Source organism: Apus apus, chromosome Z (genome assembly GCF_020740795.1).
Source record: "Apus apus isolate bApuApu2 chromosome Z, bApuApu2.pri.cur, whole genome shotgun sequence".
Taxonomy (NCBI): Eukaryota; Metazoa; Chordata; class Aves; order Apodiformes; family Apodidae; genus Apus; species Apus apus.
Genome location: NC_067312.1, coordinates 42,985,907 through 43,005,556, shown reverse-complemented (window position 1 = coordinate 43,005,556; position 19,650 = coordinate 42,985,907). Strand labels below are relative to the sequence as shown.

At 39.1% G+C, this 19,650-nt stretch overlaps 1 protein-coding gene across 1 annotated transcript; it reads left to right on the top strand.

Annotated features, from left to right (window-relative positions):
* The first annotated feature begins 838 nt into the window (after positions 1-838).
* On the top strand, positions 839-18,195 carry PSAT1 (phosphoserine aminotransferase 1). The gene is made up of 9 exons (XM_051642320.1): positions 839-964; positions 3,715-3,775; positions 4,934-5,003; positions 5,987-6,192; positions 7,408-7,580; positions 8,121-8,290; positions 11,550-11,678; positions 14,180-14,317; positions 14,917-18,195. The coding sequence occupies exons 1-9, from the start codon at positions 905-907 to the stop codon at positions 15,020-15,022; spliced, it is 1,113 nt and encodes a 370-aa protein (XP_051498280.1). The 5' UTR covers positions 839-904; the 3' UTR covers positions 15,023-18,195.
* The last annotated feature ends 1,455 nt before the right edge of the window (positions 18,196-19,650 follow it).

Here is a 19,650-nt window from a genome sequence, read left to right as displayed (position 1 = left end):
AAAGTATTAAATAACTGCTGTTAGCAAAATGTGAAAATAGCAGAAATCTCAACTTAATAGAAACAAAACTGTGACATCACCTTTACTATTGCTCTTCCACTCTCATGTTTTCAGAGAACTTAAAACCAGGTATCTTGTGTGGCAGGAATGGTTTAGTAGTTAGGCATGGTAGCCTAAATGCTGAATGTCTTGCATTACAGGAGATAGAGATCCTGCTTCTCTAGGAAAGAACTTCACACAAAATGCAAAGACTTTTGTGAACTGTGAAACCACCTCTTTCCTGATGAAGTATCATCTGAAATTCGTTGTAACTGTAGATGTCTATTTTTAATTTCTCATGCATTCATACAGATTACTTTTGCAACAAGGAAACCTGCTCTGCAGCCACAGTAGAGTTACCATAGGTGTGCGTCTGTCTGTCTGTCTGTCTGTCTGTCTGTCTGTCTGTCTGTCTATCTATCTATCTATCTATCTATCTATCTATCTATCTATCTATCTATCTATCTATCTAATCTATCTATATCTCCGCCCGCGGCCGCGTGTGCAACGATGCCTTGGCAAGGTTTCCCAGTGCCAGGCACGCTGGAACCCTGCCGATGGCTTGGAGTCCTTGCCGCCCCCTGCCCGGGGGGCGGGCGGGCGGCGGGCAGCAGCGCCCCGGGTGCCGCTGCCCCCTCCCCGCCGCCGCCGCCAGCCGGTCACGCAGTCTCCTCGGGGGGCGCTGCCAGCGGGCGCTGCCAATGGGCGGGGCGGGGCGGGGCGTGCGGCAGGAGCCAATCGCCGGGCCGGCGGCGGGGCGTTTATATCGGCGGGGGCGCCGGGGCGGCAGCGGCGCTGGAGCGGCGGCCGGGCGGGTTGGAGCGGCGGGGTTGCAGCCGGAGCGGGGTGAAGCGCCGTCGCTGTCATGGAGTGCGGGCGGCAAGTGGCCAACTTCGGGGCTGGGCCGGCGAAGCTGCCGCGCTCCGTGAGTAGGGGCTGGGGGACCGTCCTGGCGCGGGCTGGGTCGCTGCGGAGGGCGGGGGCGGCTGTGCGTCTCCTCCCGGCGCCGCGGGGCAGCCGGCTTTGCCTGCGCGCTGAGCGGGCTCTCGCCGGGGCTGGGGCGGTGGCGGGACCCGCCGCCTCCCGTCCTGCCCCCCATCCCGCCCCCCATCCCGCTTCCCGGCGAGGGCTGGGGAGGCTCGAGTGAAGAGCAGGAAAAAGAATTGCCCGCATAGCAACGAAATCTCGTTTCTTCTCCCTATCCGCGCCCAGTTAAATGCCCTGGCAGGTTTGTTTCGTAGGAAACGCACTCTGATGTGGGTTTGGGACTCCTCTCCGGGAGACTCTTCTGAATCTGATCCTATCAAGGGCTTTATCAGTTTGCGGGGGGGGAAGTAAGTCCTTAAATGCTCAAGGGTAGTGGTGTTGAGTATGTTATTTGTCAGCTGATAAGTAACATGGTCATTCCTTGAAAGTCTTTATTTAAACAATTATAATTGCTATAGTGTAGGCTCAACCCTCTGGAATGTTGCATCAGCAGCCATAGGTTATCTAGTTACATAGGGAGAGGGGGTTGGTTTCTGCCGGATTGTATGCATCTGGCTTTCCACTTACTAGCTATGTATCGTGGAGGATTTTTGTGTTTTTTTTTCTGTGTTTAATTTGTAATTTTTTTCTTCATAATTTTATGTGTTATTTCTTTAACAATTTTTTTAGGTGAAAATTTGTTGTACATCAGCTTCACCCCCCCACCTTGTCTGAGGAAGGTGTCCTTTATAGATTATGTGCAAATAAATTTGTTGTTCTGGTTTGAATCCATGGCTCCAAAATTTGCTCTTAATATAATTGCTCCAGTATCCAGCTCTCCAATAGAGAGCACAGGGAACTTGGTTTAGGGTTTGAGGAGAGCACAGCAGGATTCCATATTGTTATTTTGTTTTTCCCCTCTTGAAAATCCGGTACTCAGCAAACTTAAGTGGACTAGCATTTCACTTTGACTGTGCCTGGTACTGCATACGAGGCGCTCAGACTCACTGAAGCAAGAAGTTGGACAGAGCTCTTCATGGCTATTATGAGGCATATCATAACTGTCCATTGCAAGGCATGTGCAGATAGTCACATAAAGAAGGTTACTATCAGAATTTGATTCTATCAAGCAGTTTAACAAGCACTTTCTGATAAGCCTGTGTGTTTTCTTTTCCATTTTCTGGCACGAGAATAAGTTTGCGTGTGAAATGTAGTGGTTAAAGCTTTACCAGCTTTTAACATCTAAAGCAGCACACTTGTTTCTGGTTAACGTCTTGTGTTACAGTTAGCAGGCTGTACAGATGCCCTGTCAGCAAGGTAGATTTTGTGCTCCTGCAACTGTCCAGAGCATGTGGTTTCCAGATCTCAGAATGTGTGCATACAGCATTTGTATTTGTGGCTTTAGTACTAGGGTTCACTTTCCTCCTGCTTCCTTGAGGGGGAACTAAGAAGGTTTTGGCACTTACACCAGAATCTACTGAAATCAGAAGCTGTAGATCCAAGGTTAGAACCTAATTCTTTACTGATATGTGAGAACTGTGGGAGGAGAAGGAAAAATGGAAGGTTGAAGGTGCAGGCTACCTGGCTAGGGCTTCTTAGGAGGGAGTGACCTGTGTTTTTTGGCTGTCTCAAAATTTTTCTTAATTTCTTAATCAACAACATAGAGAAGGCTCATCTTCAAAAAGTGTGGGACTTCATTCTGTGATGCTAGGCCTTGTCCTGTTGGGTCAGTTTGAGGTATCCAGTTCCTCAGTGTCTTGGTTATCCTGTTTGCACAAGTCAAGTGAAAGAACACAGGGTGGAGGTGTGGGGATGGGTTTAAGACAGTTGATTAGCAAGATTGCACATGCAAGCATGCAGTGTTATGTAAAGAAATGCTCCCAACTCTGTTTTGTTTAGCCCAATCTGGCAACTAAGCCCCATATAGCTACTCTCTTGCTCCCCCACCAGTGGAATGGGGGAGAGAATCGGAAGAGTAAAAGTAAGAAAACTTGTGTGTTGAAATAAAGGCAGCTTAATAAGTAAAGCAAAACAAGGAATTAATTCACTGCTTCCCATTGGCAGGCAGGTGTTCAGCCATCTCCAGGAAAGCAGGGCACTATGGCATGTAATGGTTACTTGGGAAGACAAGCGTTACAACTCTGAAGTTCCACCCTTCCTTCTTCTTTCCCCAGCCTTGTATGTGGAACATGATGTCATACGGTGTGGAACATCCCTTCGGTCAGTTTGGGTCAGCTGTCTCAGCTGTGTTCCCTCCCAAGGTCTTGCACACTCTGTTTGCTCACTGGTGAGGTGGTGTGAGAAGCAGAAAAGGCCCTGATGCTGCATAAACACTGCTCAGCAGTAACAGAAACATCCTGGCATTATCAACACAAATCCAAAACATAGCCCCATACTAGCTACTGTGAAGAAAATTGACTCTATCCCAGCCCAAACCAACAAAAACTCCTAGAAGTCATTCTGAAACCTGGAAGTGTAACTGTTGAAACAATAACTTAACATACATATTATTTAATTATGCTTTATCTTGTCAAAATCCTTCAGCTGCGAGATACAACAAAATTAAGTTGGTGACTATGCTTCTGGGAATGTCTCCTGACAAGTGTCTGGTTATTGCAGTATGGAGCAGCTGGCATATGCATGATGTATCAGTGACTCCAGACAGTGGAAATTTCTCCTAATTTATTTGTGGATTTTTTCTTCTGTTAGGTGTTGTTAGAAGCACAGAAAGAATTGGTGGACTACAAAGGAATTGGCATAAGTGTTCTTGGTAAGACTAAACATTCTATGTTTTTCAGAATGTATATGCTTAACCAAATTGTTTATTAAAATTGAGTTTTTGAACTTGGTGTTTCAGCTCCTTTTCTTACCTTATTCTGGTAATGTGTATGTCCAGAGGATACTTTTTCATACTGCTTATCTACTATTCATCAGCAGAGCATAAAATGATACGTAGCCAGATGTTTAGTGATCCAAACCAAAAGACTAGAGTGAAAAAACCTGAACTAATCATATGTCAAACTTATATACTTTTGACTCTTTGGACAGGGAGGTGTGTGTTATGTGTATATGTAGGCAATACATTAAAAATATTTTAATATATATTTATAAAATACTACAGGTCTGTGCAGATATTATGCAAGCCTGTGTATATACACATATACAGATACCATATATAATATCTGACATACTGTGTGACAAAACACCTCAGATGTATTTGATGGATAGGATCCTTCCCATTAGGAAACAATGCTGTTCTGTCTTAAGGAAGAGGTGCCTCCTGTGCTATATGGGTAGCTGACTGGCTTTTCAGCCCTAACTGAACAAAAACTTTATGAAGGAAGATGCTCAGTCTTTTTACTAGTCCTGTGAAACTCTAGTTGCTAAACGTAGAATGTGCAGCACTCTCTGCAAGATTTGAATTCATGCTTAAATTGTACACTTTTACAGTTTGAGGAAAGAATATGAAGCTAGTATTAAGTATACTTAATGTTTAATTAGTATTACTGCATGAAAAAGCCTTATTAAAATTAAAAGAACAAAAGTTGTTGTTTTTCTTGAACCTTATTCTATACTTTTTATGGCATTAGTAGCAGAGTATGTTCTTAGAGTGAGGAAAACTTAGACCTTTCTAGGGAGTATTTTTTCATGCAAATGTAGGTAGGTGGTCTTGGGGTTACTAAGGTCATGTGGTTGCCAAGTGTGAGTGGCTGGATTTGCCTTGATCTCGACAAGACTGGAGACATAGTTATTACGTGAGTATTTAGAGGGACTCAGCAAAACAAATAGGAGTTGGAACTGGGAATGGGAGCCTTCAGGCATTTTGAGTCTGTAGTGTAAAAGGTTCAAAGCTTAGTACAACTTAAAAATTGCATTCTGTGTATTACTCTTTTGTTTAATGTTATTTCTTATTTCCTTTTCACTGAAGAAATGAGCCATCGGACCTCTGACTTCACAAAAATTTTAAATACAGCAGAAAATCTTCTGCGTGAATTGCTGTAAGTGATTCTTCCTGCTTTTTTTTTGTTGTATTCTTGTTCTGGTTGCACGGATGATGACTAATGTGGAGATCTTTCCTTGAAAGCACCTGTTTGTGTGGTGGATTTTTGTTTAGATACAGCGATAATCTTTGAGAGAACATCGGTCTTCTGTTTGTCTGATGCTGATTTATTTGAATGTGACAAAGGGATTTTTTTAGGTTAAGATGCTTTTTATGTCTGCTATATATTGAATAGTTGACTGACTTCTGAAATTTTAATTTTTGTCACCTTCATGGAATTAATGACAGGCAGCAATTTTCTTCAAGAATAAGTGGAAACAATAGAAATCAGTTCTCTAGTGGTGTAGAGGTGATCTGTATATTACTCTTCAGTTGGGTTTTACTAACATAAGCTCAATGGATGTGGGTTAGAATTGCTGATCGGGAACTCTTTTCTCCTTTATAGTGTGACACATTTTAGTCATTTGAAATAAATACATTGTGTATTAGAATTAATGTTTTCGTAGTAGTTAATAATGATGGTCACTTCATCTAAAAGCTAGATTTTCGGTCACAGCCAGAATGATTGACAGAGGAAGTTTAATGAATAACTTGAACAAGTAATTTTTGTGGCTGTATGAGCGACTCCTGGCCCTTTCTCTGCAAGTACAATTTACAGTGCAGTTGCATTTGCAAATTGAAGGATCTCAAAGTTGAATTCTACTGTCAGCACGTTGTGAAGCTCAGGAGTAAATTTTGGTGCAATGCAAGGGGGAAAAAAGCTTGCTTTCAGCAATTTTTAAATCAGTAAAATGTATAGTAGTAATATTTAACTGGTTACTCAAAACCAATGCTGAGGTAAGTTAATGGGATTTGGCCCAATGTCTGTGCAGAGTCTTCTAAAATTACAGTTCTCTTTCTCAGATGCTGTTAAATGCATAATATCAAGTAGTATACATTCTATGTTTGGGAATAATATAAATGCTTATTTCTTGCATGCAGAAATATACCACAAAACTACAAAGTTATGTTCCTCCAAGGAGGTGGATCTGGTCAGTTCAGTGCAGTTCCACTTAATCTCATCGGTTTAAAGGAGGGAAGACATGCAGACTATGTGGTTACTGGAGCTTGGTCAGCAAAAGCAGCTAAAGAAGCAGAGAAGTATGCCAAAGTGAATATTGTTCATCCAAAACTAGCATCCTATACAAGTAAGTTGATGGTTGCATCCATCCATGGGAATGCTTACCTTTTTGAATCACTCTAAGAATTGTTTCAACTCGCCTTTTGGGTTCTTGAACAGTAACTAGAGTGGCTGCCTAGTACTCAAAGGGTTTCTTGTACATCTGCCTGTGTTATAGTCTCCACCAGAAAACAGCTGTGAAACTAGGCTGAGCAGATACCAGAAAATAAGTGGCAAGAAGCAAATGAGAATCTGTTTTCAAGAACATTTTAAGTGTGTAGTTTGTTCCTGGATATAGCTAATTATTTCTTGGAGCAGGACAGCTCATTTCTGGTTTCTACTCCTGCTAGTCATGCTTACTTTTCTTCCCTCTCATCCAAATTATAGCATTTGACCTGTGTAGAGTGACAACAGGGAAGACTAAGTCTATTTCCGTACAGGTTAATATACTAACTGGTAATTAAGGCACTAAGCTGGGAGATAAGTTTGTCTTCTGAGGCGCAGCAAGGGATTAAACCTACAACTTCTCAGTCTGGGGGAGTGTATTCAGCATTAAGTAGTTGTAGGTAAGGGAAGTAAATAATGGTGGAGGCAATAGCAGCACTTACTCCCTGTTGTGTTTTGGAGAAGAGAGGAAGAGCAACTGTATATTCTGTGCAAAACGTGTTCTGTCCTGCCAGGGCATGCCTGTATCTTGCTTGCTGACAGAGGAAATCTTAGTTTTGTGAATTGGTTGCAAAGCTTAAATGGGAGATAGGTAGGGAGATAGGCTGAACAGCTTGTGTTCAGCTTGGACACGACTGAAATGCTTCTGGAAATGCACAGAAAAACAGCTTTAGAAAACTTTGCCAGTGAAAATTTAGATGCTATAGTGGTTCCAAAAGCATCAGGAGGCTTCTTGGGTCCAGTGCCTGAATTCCTCTGAAATGCTGTTTTGGACCCTTAAGGCAAACCTGATGAAAATCCCTTGAGGAAAAAGGGCTGAAAACCAGAGGGGTGTTTGTCAGCTTAATAGCTGACAGTAATCAACAATTAATTAATTAATCAGCTCACCATAGAATTTTGGGAGTGCACCTTTGCAGATAAATTGTATCTTTCTTGTACACAAGATAATTCATACTTTATACTGTAAAATTGTTCTGGGTTTGTCATTTTGGTTTTTAAGTCCCATGTTAAAGAAAAATTGCATGCTAGGAAAGTTACCTGTCTCCAGTAACCTTTGTGGGGTTTTTGTCTTTCTCAGACATTCCTGACCCAAGCACTTGGAATCTGAATCCAGATGCATCTTATGTCTATTACTGTGCTAATGAGACTGTTCATGGTGTGGAGTTCGACTTTGTACCTGATGTCAAAGGAGCAGTCTTGGTTTGTGATATGTCATCAAACTTCCTGTCCAGACCTGTGGATGTTTCCAAGGTACAGTGTTGCACACAGTTGCTGCAAAGCAGTGAAGCATTTTCAAACTTGAATGCATATAACTAGGCAGTTTGAAATGTCTATATGGCCAGAGATGCTGAGCAGTGAAATTAAGGAAACAGTATTCTCTTAATTGGTTATCTTATGGTGGATACAAATGTTGAAGTTTCAAGTTTGGTGTTTCAAAATCTAGCTGTCCTTTTTTATTTGCCCCTTGCCGAGAAAATTTGTAACTGCTTCTTTTAAGCTGCTGAAGCTTCCTGTGCCTCACAGTTACTACATCTCTTTAATTAGTAATACAGAGGCAGAACATAGTATTTGCTTTTATTTGTAAAGTGTGTTATGAGTGGGAAGTGTTGCTGACTAGTGAAGTAGCACGTTCATTTTTATTAGTGTGCAGCAACAAGAAGAGACAACTGTTAGTACATCCATCTTAAATGTGTTCTCCAAGCTGTTCAGCTGAGCTGTATGCCTGCTGTATTATGATTCTGATCTACTAGTGAATGCATGTAGCAAGCATTTCTTTTCTTTCTGTTGAAGTTTGGCGTGATTTTCGCTGGTGCTCAGAAGAATGTTGGCTGTGCTGGAGTTACTGTTGTAATAGTACGTGAGGACTTGCTGGGATTTGCACTGAAAGAATGTCCTGTAGTACTGGATTACAAAACGCAAGCAGCGAATGGTTCTTTGTATAACACTCCACCATGCTACAGGTAACTTACCCTGCTATTTAATACGTCTTATTCGGCAAGCTACTGCACTGCCATCTGCTGCTCTCTCTGAGTAAAGTTTCAGAGGTTAAACGTTTAAGTCTCTAATTTAATGTTGGAGTGCTACACGATTCCAGTGAAAATATGGAATGTCTAGTCTAATGACTTTAGTGGGCTTTGATGTTGCCTAGTGGGACACAGCCATAAAGGACATAATATTTTTAGAAGTAAATATTATATGTTATGATTCCATTGTAGAAGTTTCATGATCTAATTCTGACTAACATGAACACAACTTTAGTCAATTCAGTGCATGCAGGTAATTTGGGCCTTAGTCTTCATTCTTGAACACTCTGTACAGGTTTGATTTAATTTCTTCCTGAGGTTGTTCTCAGCTGTTGAACCTTCAGATCCCTATCCCTGTAGTATAACTTCTGAATTTCTTTAAGTACTGCCCTAGTGTTGGACTTGGCGTCCAAAAATAAACTTGGTCTAGCTTCAAAACCATTGCTAGCAATCCAGATGATAAAATTGGCATGTACCTGGTGATGTCATGTATGCAAGAAGCAGAAAAGACTACCACTTGTACTTTTAAAAAATTATCTCCTAGCTTCTGATAGCTAGTAAAATTCCTTTTGATTCTGATAATTTGATAATACAGTCTCATATTATTGATATTTAATCTTGGCTCTGGTAGCTTTTTCATACATTCCAGAATTTGCAGGCTTAACTTGCACAGATATCCAACAGATACCAAGTACACTGTATAAAGTAGAGTGATTCCTGAGTATAAAGCCTACCTGAATGACATTCAGAAAAAATTGGAGCTATACAGATATCTGAGTCTCCTGATTTTCACTGTGGGGTGTACTGTTGCCTCTGCAATCACAGAGGCAGTTATCTTAATTTATCAAAGAACAGTATATCTTGTGAGCATGTGTTTATTCCAGACTTTACAATGCACAGCTAGTATGCATACTGTAGAGTGTGTAGCGCTGTAATGATATACTCTGTCAACCTGTCTGCCCTATCTGCTGACTACACCAAATATCCTTAGGGCAGGTGTCTAAGACCAGAATTAACCTTACAGTGTTTCCAGATTTTTGTTATCTCTCTGAATGTGCCTTTGCAGCATGGACAATGTGTGTCTTTTTTTCCAGTGATTGATAAAGCCTCTATTTCATGATTGATTCATTTTTTTCTTTTTTCCTAACTGCCAAGTCACACATACTGTTTCGGACACTGTGTACTTGCACATGTCAGGTTTTAAATCCAGCCATTCATGTTTTCCAAGTATGAAGTTACTGCCATTTGAAAAACAAAAGTTCTACTTAATCTCAACATTGACAACAGTGTTGCTCCTCTGGTTTGGTTTAGAAAAACAAACCAAATTAATTTCTGCAGTTTTATTTCAGCCACTGCAAACTTCTGAAAAGGTAGTTCTGCTCTAGCTGTAACTCAGTATCTGTCAGTATCACTAACAGGGTACTGGGAGCTTAACAAAGCAGAAAAAGTTGAATGAACAGTTTTTCTCCTTTCTGATCACTGTTTTGCCAGATTTTACTTCATGCTACAGACCCACATTGGAGTATGCTCCAGAATCCAGAATGTAACACAAGCTGAAGTGTTGGCAGGGTGCACATCTGTTTGGCTTAGCTCTAAATATCTTTTCTGTTTTTTGTAAGGAACTGGCAAAACTTTGTTCTTTCTCTGCTCTTTTTCCTTATGTTCACCAACAGTTTGCTGGCAATCGCACAGGAAATATTAACTGAATTTGCAAAAGCCACTTCAGCAGGGTTTTACATTAAATTAAGGTGATGCTAATGGCTTAAACCTCTTGGTACTACAGAGCCTGACTTTTTGATCCTAATCTGCTTTGCTAAAATTAACAATGAATTTGTTATAGAAATCTCAATTCCAAACTCCAGTGTCTTATTTAGCTTTTAAAATTGCTCCAGAAACATTATTTTGACTGACACAAAAGAAGGATAAAAGAATTCAGCTGTTTGGGTTTTGTGGATGGATCTAAGGCTGACTTCTTTAAACCTTACTTATCCAGGGAGCTTCACTCAAGGAAGTAGGGCAAGAGATCAATGTGGCCCTCTATCTGTCAAGAGCCTAGACTACACTTCACTTAATTTATGCTGGGTTAGTTCATAGTTTGCTGTCATAAATGTGGCAAGATTGTGCTCTCAAAGGTATTAGGTGCTTGTATAAAATACAATCTGTAACCTTGGTTATTCTGCAGTCTTTCTGCAGTTTTCAAAGTTTTGACACTGGCATCCCCATGAAAATTAAAAGTAGCAAAGTTTAAAACAGCGTCTTGCTAGAGGTGTGATAGGGAAACTAGTAGGGTAATGTTCTCTGAGCACTCCCTTGGAATCTGTAATGCAGGGATTAATAAAAACAAACTTGTTGGAAATGTGCCATAAAAACTTGTGAACAGTTAATTATGCAAAGTGGTGTAGTCGTGGGAAATGCCTGAACTTGAACAAGGCGAGTTTTGTTTGTAGCAGAGCACAAAGGCAAAAAAAGGCCTGTGAGATTTTTTTATGTTGCACTTAGTAACTAGCATTGAAATACTTGGTCCCAGGCCATGTGATGCCAGCAGGCTTCCAAATCTTTACTTAGAGCTTGACTGGTAATGAATGTGTAATACATTATTATTTGTTTTGCTAATCTTCACTGTTCATGTGGAAAAGACAGAAATGGGATTATAGTTTTTATTTACCATTTGTGAAAATGAGATTTGATTTCTGGTATTATTAATGTACTTATATTTGAGATTCATCCCCGTGTCTTTGCTAGAGCAGCTGCACACAGTGGATGCTACTGTCTTTTGTGCTAAGTGGTTCTTCTTAGGACCTGACAGGCAGTTGAGTGGTCAATGAACTGGCAGTTTGTGCAGCACATCTGAGGATGTCCTTGGGAGCTCTGCAGAACATGTTTTTTTTATGGTAAAAAGGATTAAATTTTGTCCAAAAGATTTGTGTAACATTTGAGTTTCAGAATGGGCCTGAAAAACATTACATGTTTAGAGTTGTAATGATGTGTAAAACAGCCCAGATTCTGAGTTGTTAATCTTAAGCACCCTAAACCCAAACATAATATTTTGGTCCTGAAACATTTATGAACCAGTAAACAGGGCTGTTATTTTTTCTGCTTATTTGTTATGTGTGGTGGGTTGTTTGAGGTTTTTTTGGGGTTTTGTTTTGTTTTTTAAATAGTAATCTGACCGAAACATGTTTCTTTCCTCTTGCAGTATTTATATCATGGGATTGGTACTGGAATGGATAAAGAATAATGGTGGAGCTGCAGCTATGGATAAACTTAGTTTGATCAAATCACAAATGATTTATGATATCATAGACAAATCTAACGGATTCTATGTGTAAGTTTCCATTCTTTTCACTCTGGTTTCAATACTTGTTGCATAGCCAAATGTATTTATAACTCTTAAGGGTCTGATTGCAGCACCTTTTCAGCATATAAAAATGTTGAGGAATCCTGGAATCCTACTGGTATTATTTTCAAGTCATGCACTTCATAACTATGAATCTCATTCCACTAAGGAGTTATGTTGAGTTATTCTGTATAGACCAGTTGTGAAGCATATTAATAACATGCATATCAAACTAGTCTAGGAGAACAGTTTACAAAACCCAGATATGTAGATTCTGGTTTGTATGCTTACTGAATCTGTTGGGGAAATACAGGCCAAAACAGAAAAAATTGCTTCTAAGAAGTCAAAGGGACCATTTTTTTTCATCATATTCTTCCTACCATCTCTTTCAGTAGTCAAGGACTTTGCTTTTCTCCTTAAAGCAGAGCATTTTTATTCACTAATCGTTCAAAGTTCTGAAGCACTTTCTGAAATAGGAAGATCAGACCTAGGTGTAGTAAAAATGTAGTATACTTCCATTACTTACAGTTTATTTTCTTCAGTTATTTTTGCTAGTTTTCCAGAGGAGATTTAGCCCTCTGATTTGTAAATAGTGTTACAAGGTATTTTTGAGCTCACAGGACTCAAAGTGTGTTTAGTTAAAAGCTGACGCTGTAATTTGAAATAGTTGTAATAATCACCAACTCAAAAACTAGTAAGTGACTATGAAACTGCAATATGTTTTCCTTTACCTTAGTATAAAATCAATAGTTTTGGGACCTAATTAACTTTCAAGTCAAAGTTAAGATAGGGCAAATTAAATTTGGTTTTTAAATTAAAGCTGGCTGCAGCCTTAATTGGCAGGAATGTAGTTTCATCATAACATTTAGTACATTCTGCTTATCCATTTAGTTAATGAGAACAGCTTTGCCTTTAGCATTGCCATGATTAGGATTGTGATCCTATCATGCTGAAATTCTGATTTTTTTTCATAAACCTCCATATGCAAATGAAGCATTGAAAAAAACATTTATGACAAATAGAAATCTGTTTCTGGCAAGCTGGTCTGTAAGGCTGTTTGATAGTGGGAAAGACAATGGATATAGGATGGTAAGTAGTCAATTGGGAAGGTAAAGCAACCTTCAAGCGCTAAGCTGCATGCATCCTACTGAGCATTATAGTTAATATTGTGGATTTTTGTTACTGGATCTGTGACTAAAAGGAAGATTTATCTGAAGCTTCCTTTCCAGCTTAAATGTGCCACCTAATCTGTAGTATGCTTCACTGGGTAAGCAGTGTGACAAGCCTTATAATGAATGGAGACTTTCTTCAACAAAGTGCTGCATGCCATTTGCAGTTTGCTTTCCGAAGTGTGCATGAAGTTACATTAGCTTGCCTAACAACAAATGGCTCTTCTAAAACCTAGTGTAGCTGCAGTTACTGAAACAGCAGAATGTCTACAAGCATAGGACTTACTGAGGAGTTTTCCTAGTTGTATCTAAAGCAGAAAATTCACATAGGCAGATACTGTGATCGATCTTTTTCATTCTTCAAAACTGAGACATCTGTACAAAGGAACAAGAGAGGAACTAAAAAAGAATTATACCCATTCTTCGTCAAATAGAAGAATACGTATGAAATCTACATGCAGTTTGTAAGGAAGCATATTCCTAATGAATCACTGCAATAATCAACATCACAGCCTTAGGGAAGAACAAATCTGGAGGCTTCCTATCTCCTTTGTAACTAGAGCCACTGAAGAAAATTACTGAAATATTTTTACCTGTCATTCTTGCCTTCACAAAGTAATTGAAGAGAATTTTTTCTTTAAACATATCTTCAATTGTCTGCTTTAGATTAAAGGGAATTTTTAGATGCTAAAGCTGTGATGCACCTTGTGCATGTTGTGGCCATGTTTGCAGTGAAATACTTATTCTAGAGATACCTCTTGACTTGATATGTTCTGCTAATATAGAAGGTGGACTGAATCCACTAACAGAAGTCTAATATCCATGGAAATTTCCTTATGCAATTTCCTTATGCTTCCTTTAGCTCTTAAGCTGAGTCAAGCTCATTTCTTGTAGCACTTGTGACTAGCTGAGTAAAAATGTGTGTCTGGCCTTGAAGATCATGAGAGGAAAATGAGACTTAGTTGAAGTTCACTATAAATACACTCTCCTAGGTAACCGATGTTAACTGAGACTGTTGTGGGTGGTGTGGTTGGGTTTGTTACGTTTTTTTAAAATTAGGTCTGTTTACCAGTCCTCCTGTGCATTCCTCTGGGGCAATTTTAGGTATGTCAGGAAGGGTTAATAAGCCTTCCACTTACTGTTTTTGTTACTACATTTACTTAGAAAAGGAAGGTTGCTTTCTTTCACAGAAAGTAATGAACTTTTCAGTTGTGAAGGAATGACATTCATGGTAATTATTCACTTTCTGAAATTATATGTAGCTAAAAATGTAAATTTATCACAGAATGGATTAATCATTATGTTCTGCAACTTTTCTAGGTGTCCAGTAGAGAAAAAGAACCGAAGCAGAATGAATGTCCCTTTCCGTATTGGCAATATCAAGGGTGATGAAGCACTAGAAAAGAAATTTCTTGAGAAAGCTGTGGAACTTAACATGATATCTCTGAAAGGACATCGGTAAGCATTAGAGTCAGATGAATCACTTTCCTGTGCAGAAGAAACTTACTACAGGGATTATAACAGCAGGCATTGTGCATCAGCTTACCAGCCTTTCTCACTCACAAGCTGTTTCTTACAGTTTGGCATCACTTGGGAACAGCAGTCTAGAGACAGTAATCGGAGACTGCTGGTTGGCTCAACTACTGATTAGGTGAGGTGGTACTTACAGAGCTCACGTAGTTCTGCTTCCTTCTCTGATCAGTCTTGGTCTGTGCAAATACCAAAGAAGGTGGCTCTGGAAGTCAGATTGTCACTGTAAAAAGCCTTTCATTACATGACTTGTCTACCTAGTTGCAAGAGTTCCTTCTCATGTTCAGTGGTGTTTGTGGGAATAAAAAAGAGCTTTTTGATGTCACAGGGCTACAGCATTGGATCTGTAAATAACTAAAATACTGAGTTTCTCTAGATTGTCTTGAAGAATTAAATGTTGCTTCTTATTCACACAAAATGTGAATTTTATCCCTTTGGAGTAGCAGTAGGTTTTAAATGTCTGTGAAAATTAATGTATTTTTTAGTATTTACAAAACTTTACTTTTTTTTCCCTCTTTTAAATTCAGATCTGTGGGAGGAATCCGTGCCTCTTTATATAATGCGGTGACTGTAGAAGATGTTCAGAAGCTTGCTACATTCATGAGAAGCTTCATGCAGATGCATCAGTCATAAATGTTGAGGGGCTAGAGTCATGCTGCACATCTATGAAATAAAAGCTGAAGGGTTTGAAAGTTGCTGTGATACTGCACATCTGTAGCACACAAGTTACATCTTATTTTAGGGCCTATAGCTGTTTAGTTAACTGCATGGGATTGAGGCCCAATCTTGCAATGACTTGGCAGCCTTGGCTCTACTGAAGGTGAGGATTCCCAGACTTAGCAAGATTGGTTCCAAAATTTGCAAAACAGTGTTCTTAATGAGTAGTTAAAACATGAATAGCATTGAAAGATACTATGTATCTGAGTCTGTTTCTTGGTACTAGTCACAAATTACTACTTCAAAAGTGCCTTGTTTTCAGTAAACTCTAGGAGGCAAAATATGTCATAACCTTTCTGTAACACAAGTACTCTGTGACTGCCCAGTGAAGCTAGAAGTACTGTTAAGTTTTCTCTAAGGATATCTAGTTCGTTATCAGATATATTCCAACAGTATCACACCAGCAGTATTCACTGGATACCTGTATTTCTAACTTGAGAACCTTGCCTTCAGACTTACTTTCGTAACAGTTCCATGAAGCATTACAAATTGTGGTTAAAGTCTCCGTAGGATTGGGCCTTTTTTCTTGTTAGCATTTATTGGTTTAAAGTTAAGATGCATGAGTATGTAATTAAATCAACTTATGTTGTTTATTTTTCCATGCATTTGTATACTAAACTTATCTAGGTTATTAATTTTACACTCTTATTTTGGAGTGTAGATATTTGCTCCTGCCAAAAACTTGTTTTCAATTTGTTAACCTTGTGCCAAATTGGATTGCTGTATTCCACTTAATGGATTAGTGACTTTCTCTGCACTGACTTCATAGCCCAAAATGCAGCAGACTCTCTTGCCGGGTGCTTCTTAAATGCCTTCCCTCACTGCTCCAGTATTTGCCTTTTAATTGCTTCAGCCCCTTTTGTATATGGGGCTTTGCCCAGCTGCAGTAAATACAAGTCTTGACTTCTCTGCAGTCTCCTAACACTGTATCCCACTTTTGATTCAACTCTCTCACTTGATCCTTCTGGCTTATTCCAGACTTTAATGCTCTGGGCTAGAAAAGGAACTGTTGTTATGCAAAGATCTTCAGAAGATCTTCTGTTGTAGTACCCTTAAGTTCCTTTTCCTTCTCTGCTTGCAAATTTACTGCCAATGACCATATAGTGATACTAGCCTTCTGTTCTAACTTACAGAGAAGCTATCTGCTAGTATTGTAGTGTTTAGCATTCCTGCAGCCGGTTTCAGACCGTAAACTCTTAGGTACAGAATGGGGATTTTTTTTTTGATTTTTATGTTACACCAGTGTAGCAGTAACAATTTAATTGTGACAATGATGGACTGTCCCTTGCTTTATGGAACCTCAAAGCAAGTCAGTAGTTTTTTGCTAGGACTGAGTTATATTCCTATCTGAAACATCGTCATTTTATGACTGCTGTTTTGAGATTGTCAACTTAGTGTAACTCAAAGTAATTAAAAAAGATGAAGAAAATAAAAATCACAGCATGCTGTGAAGTATGAGTGTGTCTGATGCTTTTGGCATTTTTATCATTTTCAGAAAAATGAGAAGCTGTGCATAACATGTGCTAGCATTTTGTATTCCAGTATCATCCTTTTCCATAAAAAGTGAGCTTCTGTCATGTTTTATTTCTGTAGTCTTTCCTACAATTAGCATGGAAACTAGAGTATTACTATGAGAAGGCTTTGAGAACCCTTTTTGTCCAGACAATCATTAAGATCTAGTTCAAGTTCCATATTAAGATTTTTAGCTTTCTAAAATTCTACTTCCTCTGAATTTTATGTACAGTAGCCTTGGATTATCCCTCTTTCAAAAAATCAGTAGACTTCTGTTTTATTCCCCTTAGCAGGCACACTTTTATGTGTGTCTACAAAAGTCTTGCACTGCTGTATGCAGCTGATGCATGACCCAGTAGGAGACCTTTTTGCTGCTTCTGAATTGTGCCTAATGTTTTGTTAATTAAAGACTTACATGATTTTTGCCTTTCTGGGTTTAGAGTAAAAGGAAAATGCATAGTGAAGTCTATATTAGCAGGCAGGGATTTACTGAATATCATGTGAGTTGGATGCAGGAATGCTGGGAAGACTGGGGCACGTGCTGAATGGTTGCTTGAGGTTTATTTCAGACTCATCCATGCAACAATTCTACTCTTTCAAACTGAGTCACTGAAGATATAATCAGGGTATTGAGCCCTGGTGGACAGAGAAATGGCACTCCCCCACATCCCATTAGTAGGAGGAATTTCAGCAAGGGGTTGTTGACAGTTCTGGACTTTTTCCCTTATGTCATCACTTATACTTGCAGTTTTTAGAAATCAGGCTTTTCTTGGTGATGTGGGTGCTCCTGAGGTATTTAAAGGTGTTGAAAAATAGAAGTAAAATACTGGTCTCCTCTGAGTTTGTGCATGTAGATGAGCTCTTTTCAGGGAGCAGGGCTTTAATTTTCTCTTAATGAGTTGACTTGATTACATCTCTCAGCTTTTCTGTTTGCATTCACAAATGTAGTTGCTAGTGTGTAAGTAGTTGGTAGTAAGGTAAGAGTCCCTGGCCACTGTCTTTCCCAGGCCTGGCCTAAAAGCTGCTGAGGATGTTGTGCACTCCCTAGTGCTGTAGCGCAGGGTGAGTAGAAATGTAAATCAAGAAGGTACTCCTGTCAGTTGTCAACAGTGGGGTCTTCCCATAGCAGTTGTACCATCTCTAAGCCTCTCATGAAATAAATAGTTGAGAAGTCTATACTGCCACATCCTTATTTAACTAGTAATTCTAGCGGAGATAAATGATACATGTGGATGATCCTGAGCCCGTGTTTCTGTGTTAATCCTGTTTTCTGTTTTGACTTTTAACTGGCTTAATATTTTTAGATGTACCCTGGGTTGTTTGGATGTAGAAGGTTAAAGCCTATTTTTGACTTTGAAGTAAATGTTTGGAACGAAACAAGAATAATTGACCTCATACACTGGTGGATTCAAAGTTGTCAAAGTATGCTGAAAGTGTTATTATGTTTGACACTATATTGCTGATGATTAGTGTTTGCTGTTTTTTGTTTTATTTTCTGGATAGAAAATAAAATTAGAGTGAATCTCTTTGTATTTGATAAGGATGTATGTAATTAAAAAGTGAAATGTTACAAGGTTTTACATGAAATCAGTCACTTTAATTGGAAAAAGATACCCTCATTCCTGTTGATAATTGGACTCTTGCTAATTTAAAACCAGGATTCATGACAGTCTGTGATAAATTGGTTCCTTTTAAGCTAAAGAATCTTAGAAGTTATAATTACCAATGGGTTACTGAATGGTTGAAAGAGTGTGATCAAAGACATGCAAGGAGATATATAGAAGAGTTGGTAGCTTGTGCAGATACCTTTATTTTTTAAGTATCTAAGGAATAAATGTGTATTTGATGTGACAAAACCAAAAGCTGTAGAGTTTCTGAAATCCCAGAAAATTTTAATTCAATCTACAGCCTTTGCTTGAGCATAAAAAGCAAAAGTTGAGTATTTTAGCAAGTGGTTTAATTACAAAAAGATATGAGGAATTAATGAGTAAGGTTGACATTTGCTAAGCTATTATAAATTACTGTTTATCTTCACATATATTCTAAATTTTAAGCAGATTTATACATATATTTATATAAAATCCTTAGAATTTATAGAGAAAACGAACAAATCTGAGTGTGATTCTTTTAGTTCCATGATGTAAACTGAGGACATTTGAGACACATTACTGAAACTAGGGATGGTAGTAACAAACAATTCTTACTGTATTACTGAATAAACACTTTTTCATAGTGTGAGTGATAGTTTTGGTATGTGAAGGAAACTGTAAGAAACTTTCAAACTCTGGTGCTAGGCTTTGTAGCTGGGCACACCAGAACTAAAGCATTAAAAAACGGGAAAAGTTAGCTGTGGGCCAGCACTGCCCTGTGAATGTAGGATCACACTGGCTTGTGACTTTTCTTGCCTGCCAGGGCAGCCCAAATCATGTTACTTTTGGACACAAACCTCCTGCCTTAGTGCTAGGCAGGTGTTAATGTTTTTCTCAATTGTGATTGTACTTCACTGTATGTCCCATTATCGAAGTAGTATGTCAGGTCTGGTCCCCCCATCAGGAGTAAAATTAAAGGTTTTAACTATGGAGGTATTTTAGTCTGCCACCAAAATTGTAACTCCTTGATATGGCACAGAAGCTTGCATTCAGTTTCCTAAACCTAGCTGGTGATGTGAAGTAGTTTGAGGTAAGACAAGACATTGCTGTGGTGGTGTGAGGGGTTCTATTTTGAGTCAAGTGAAAGGGTGACAGACACTGACAGCAGAGCTATGTGCTCTGTAACTTCGGTAGAAAGCACTGGACCAAGTTAATGGTGAAGAATGTCCAAGGTAAAGGCTGGATGACAGTTGAATTGGAAGGATGTATTGGAATATATAACCTTTGGAATTAGGTTGTGTAAAATCTAAAGGGGAGGAAAATAAATAAACAACAAACATTAAGATGTTAATACAGATAAAGCTGTTACTGTGGAGTAGCTATTTTACCCATTGGTTGTACAAGTTGGAATAATTTGAAAGGGTAGCCCTCTTCCTTGCCTCC

Excerpts from the sequence above, each read along its gene's own strand:
- PSAT1 (XM_051642320.1), top strand. The coding sequence starts at position 905 with ATGGAGTGCGGGCGGCAAGTGGCCAACTTCGGGGCTGGGCCGGCGAAG. Across the intron at positions 6,193-7,407 it reads AAAACTAGCATCCTATACAA|ACATTCCTGACCCAAGCACT; the intron begins GTAAGTTGATGG and ends TGTCTTTCTCAG. Across the intron at positions 8,291-11,549 it reads AACACTCCACCATGCTACAG|TATTTATATCATGGGATTGG; the intron begins GTAACTTACCCT and ends TTCCTCTTGCAG.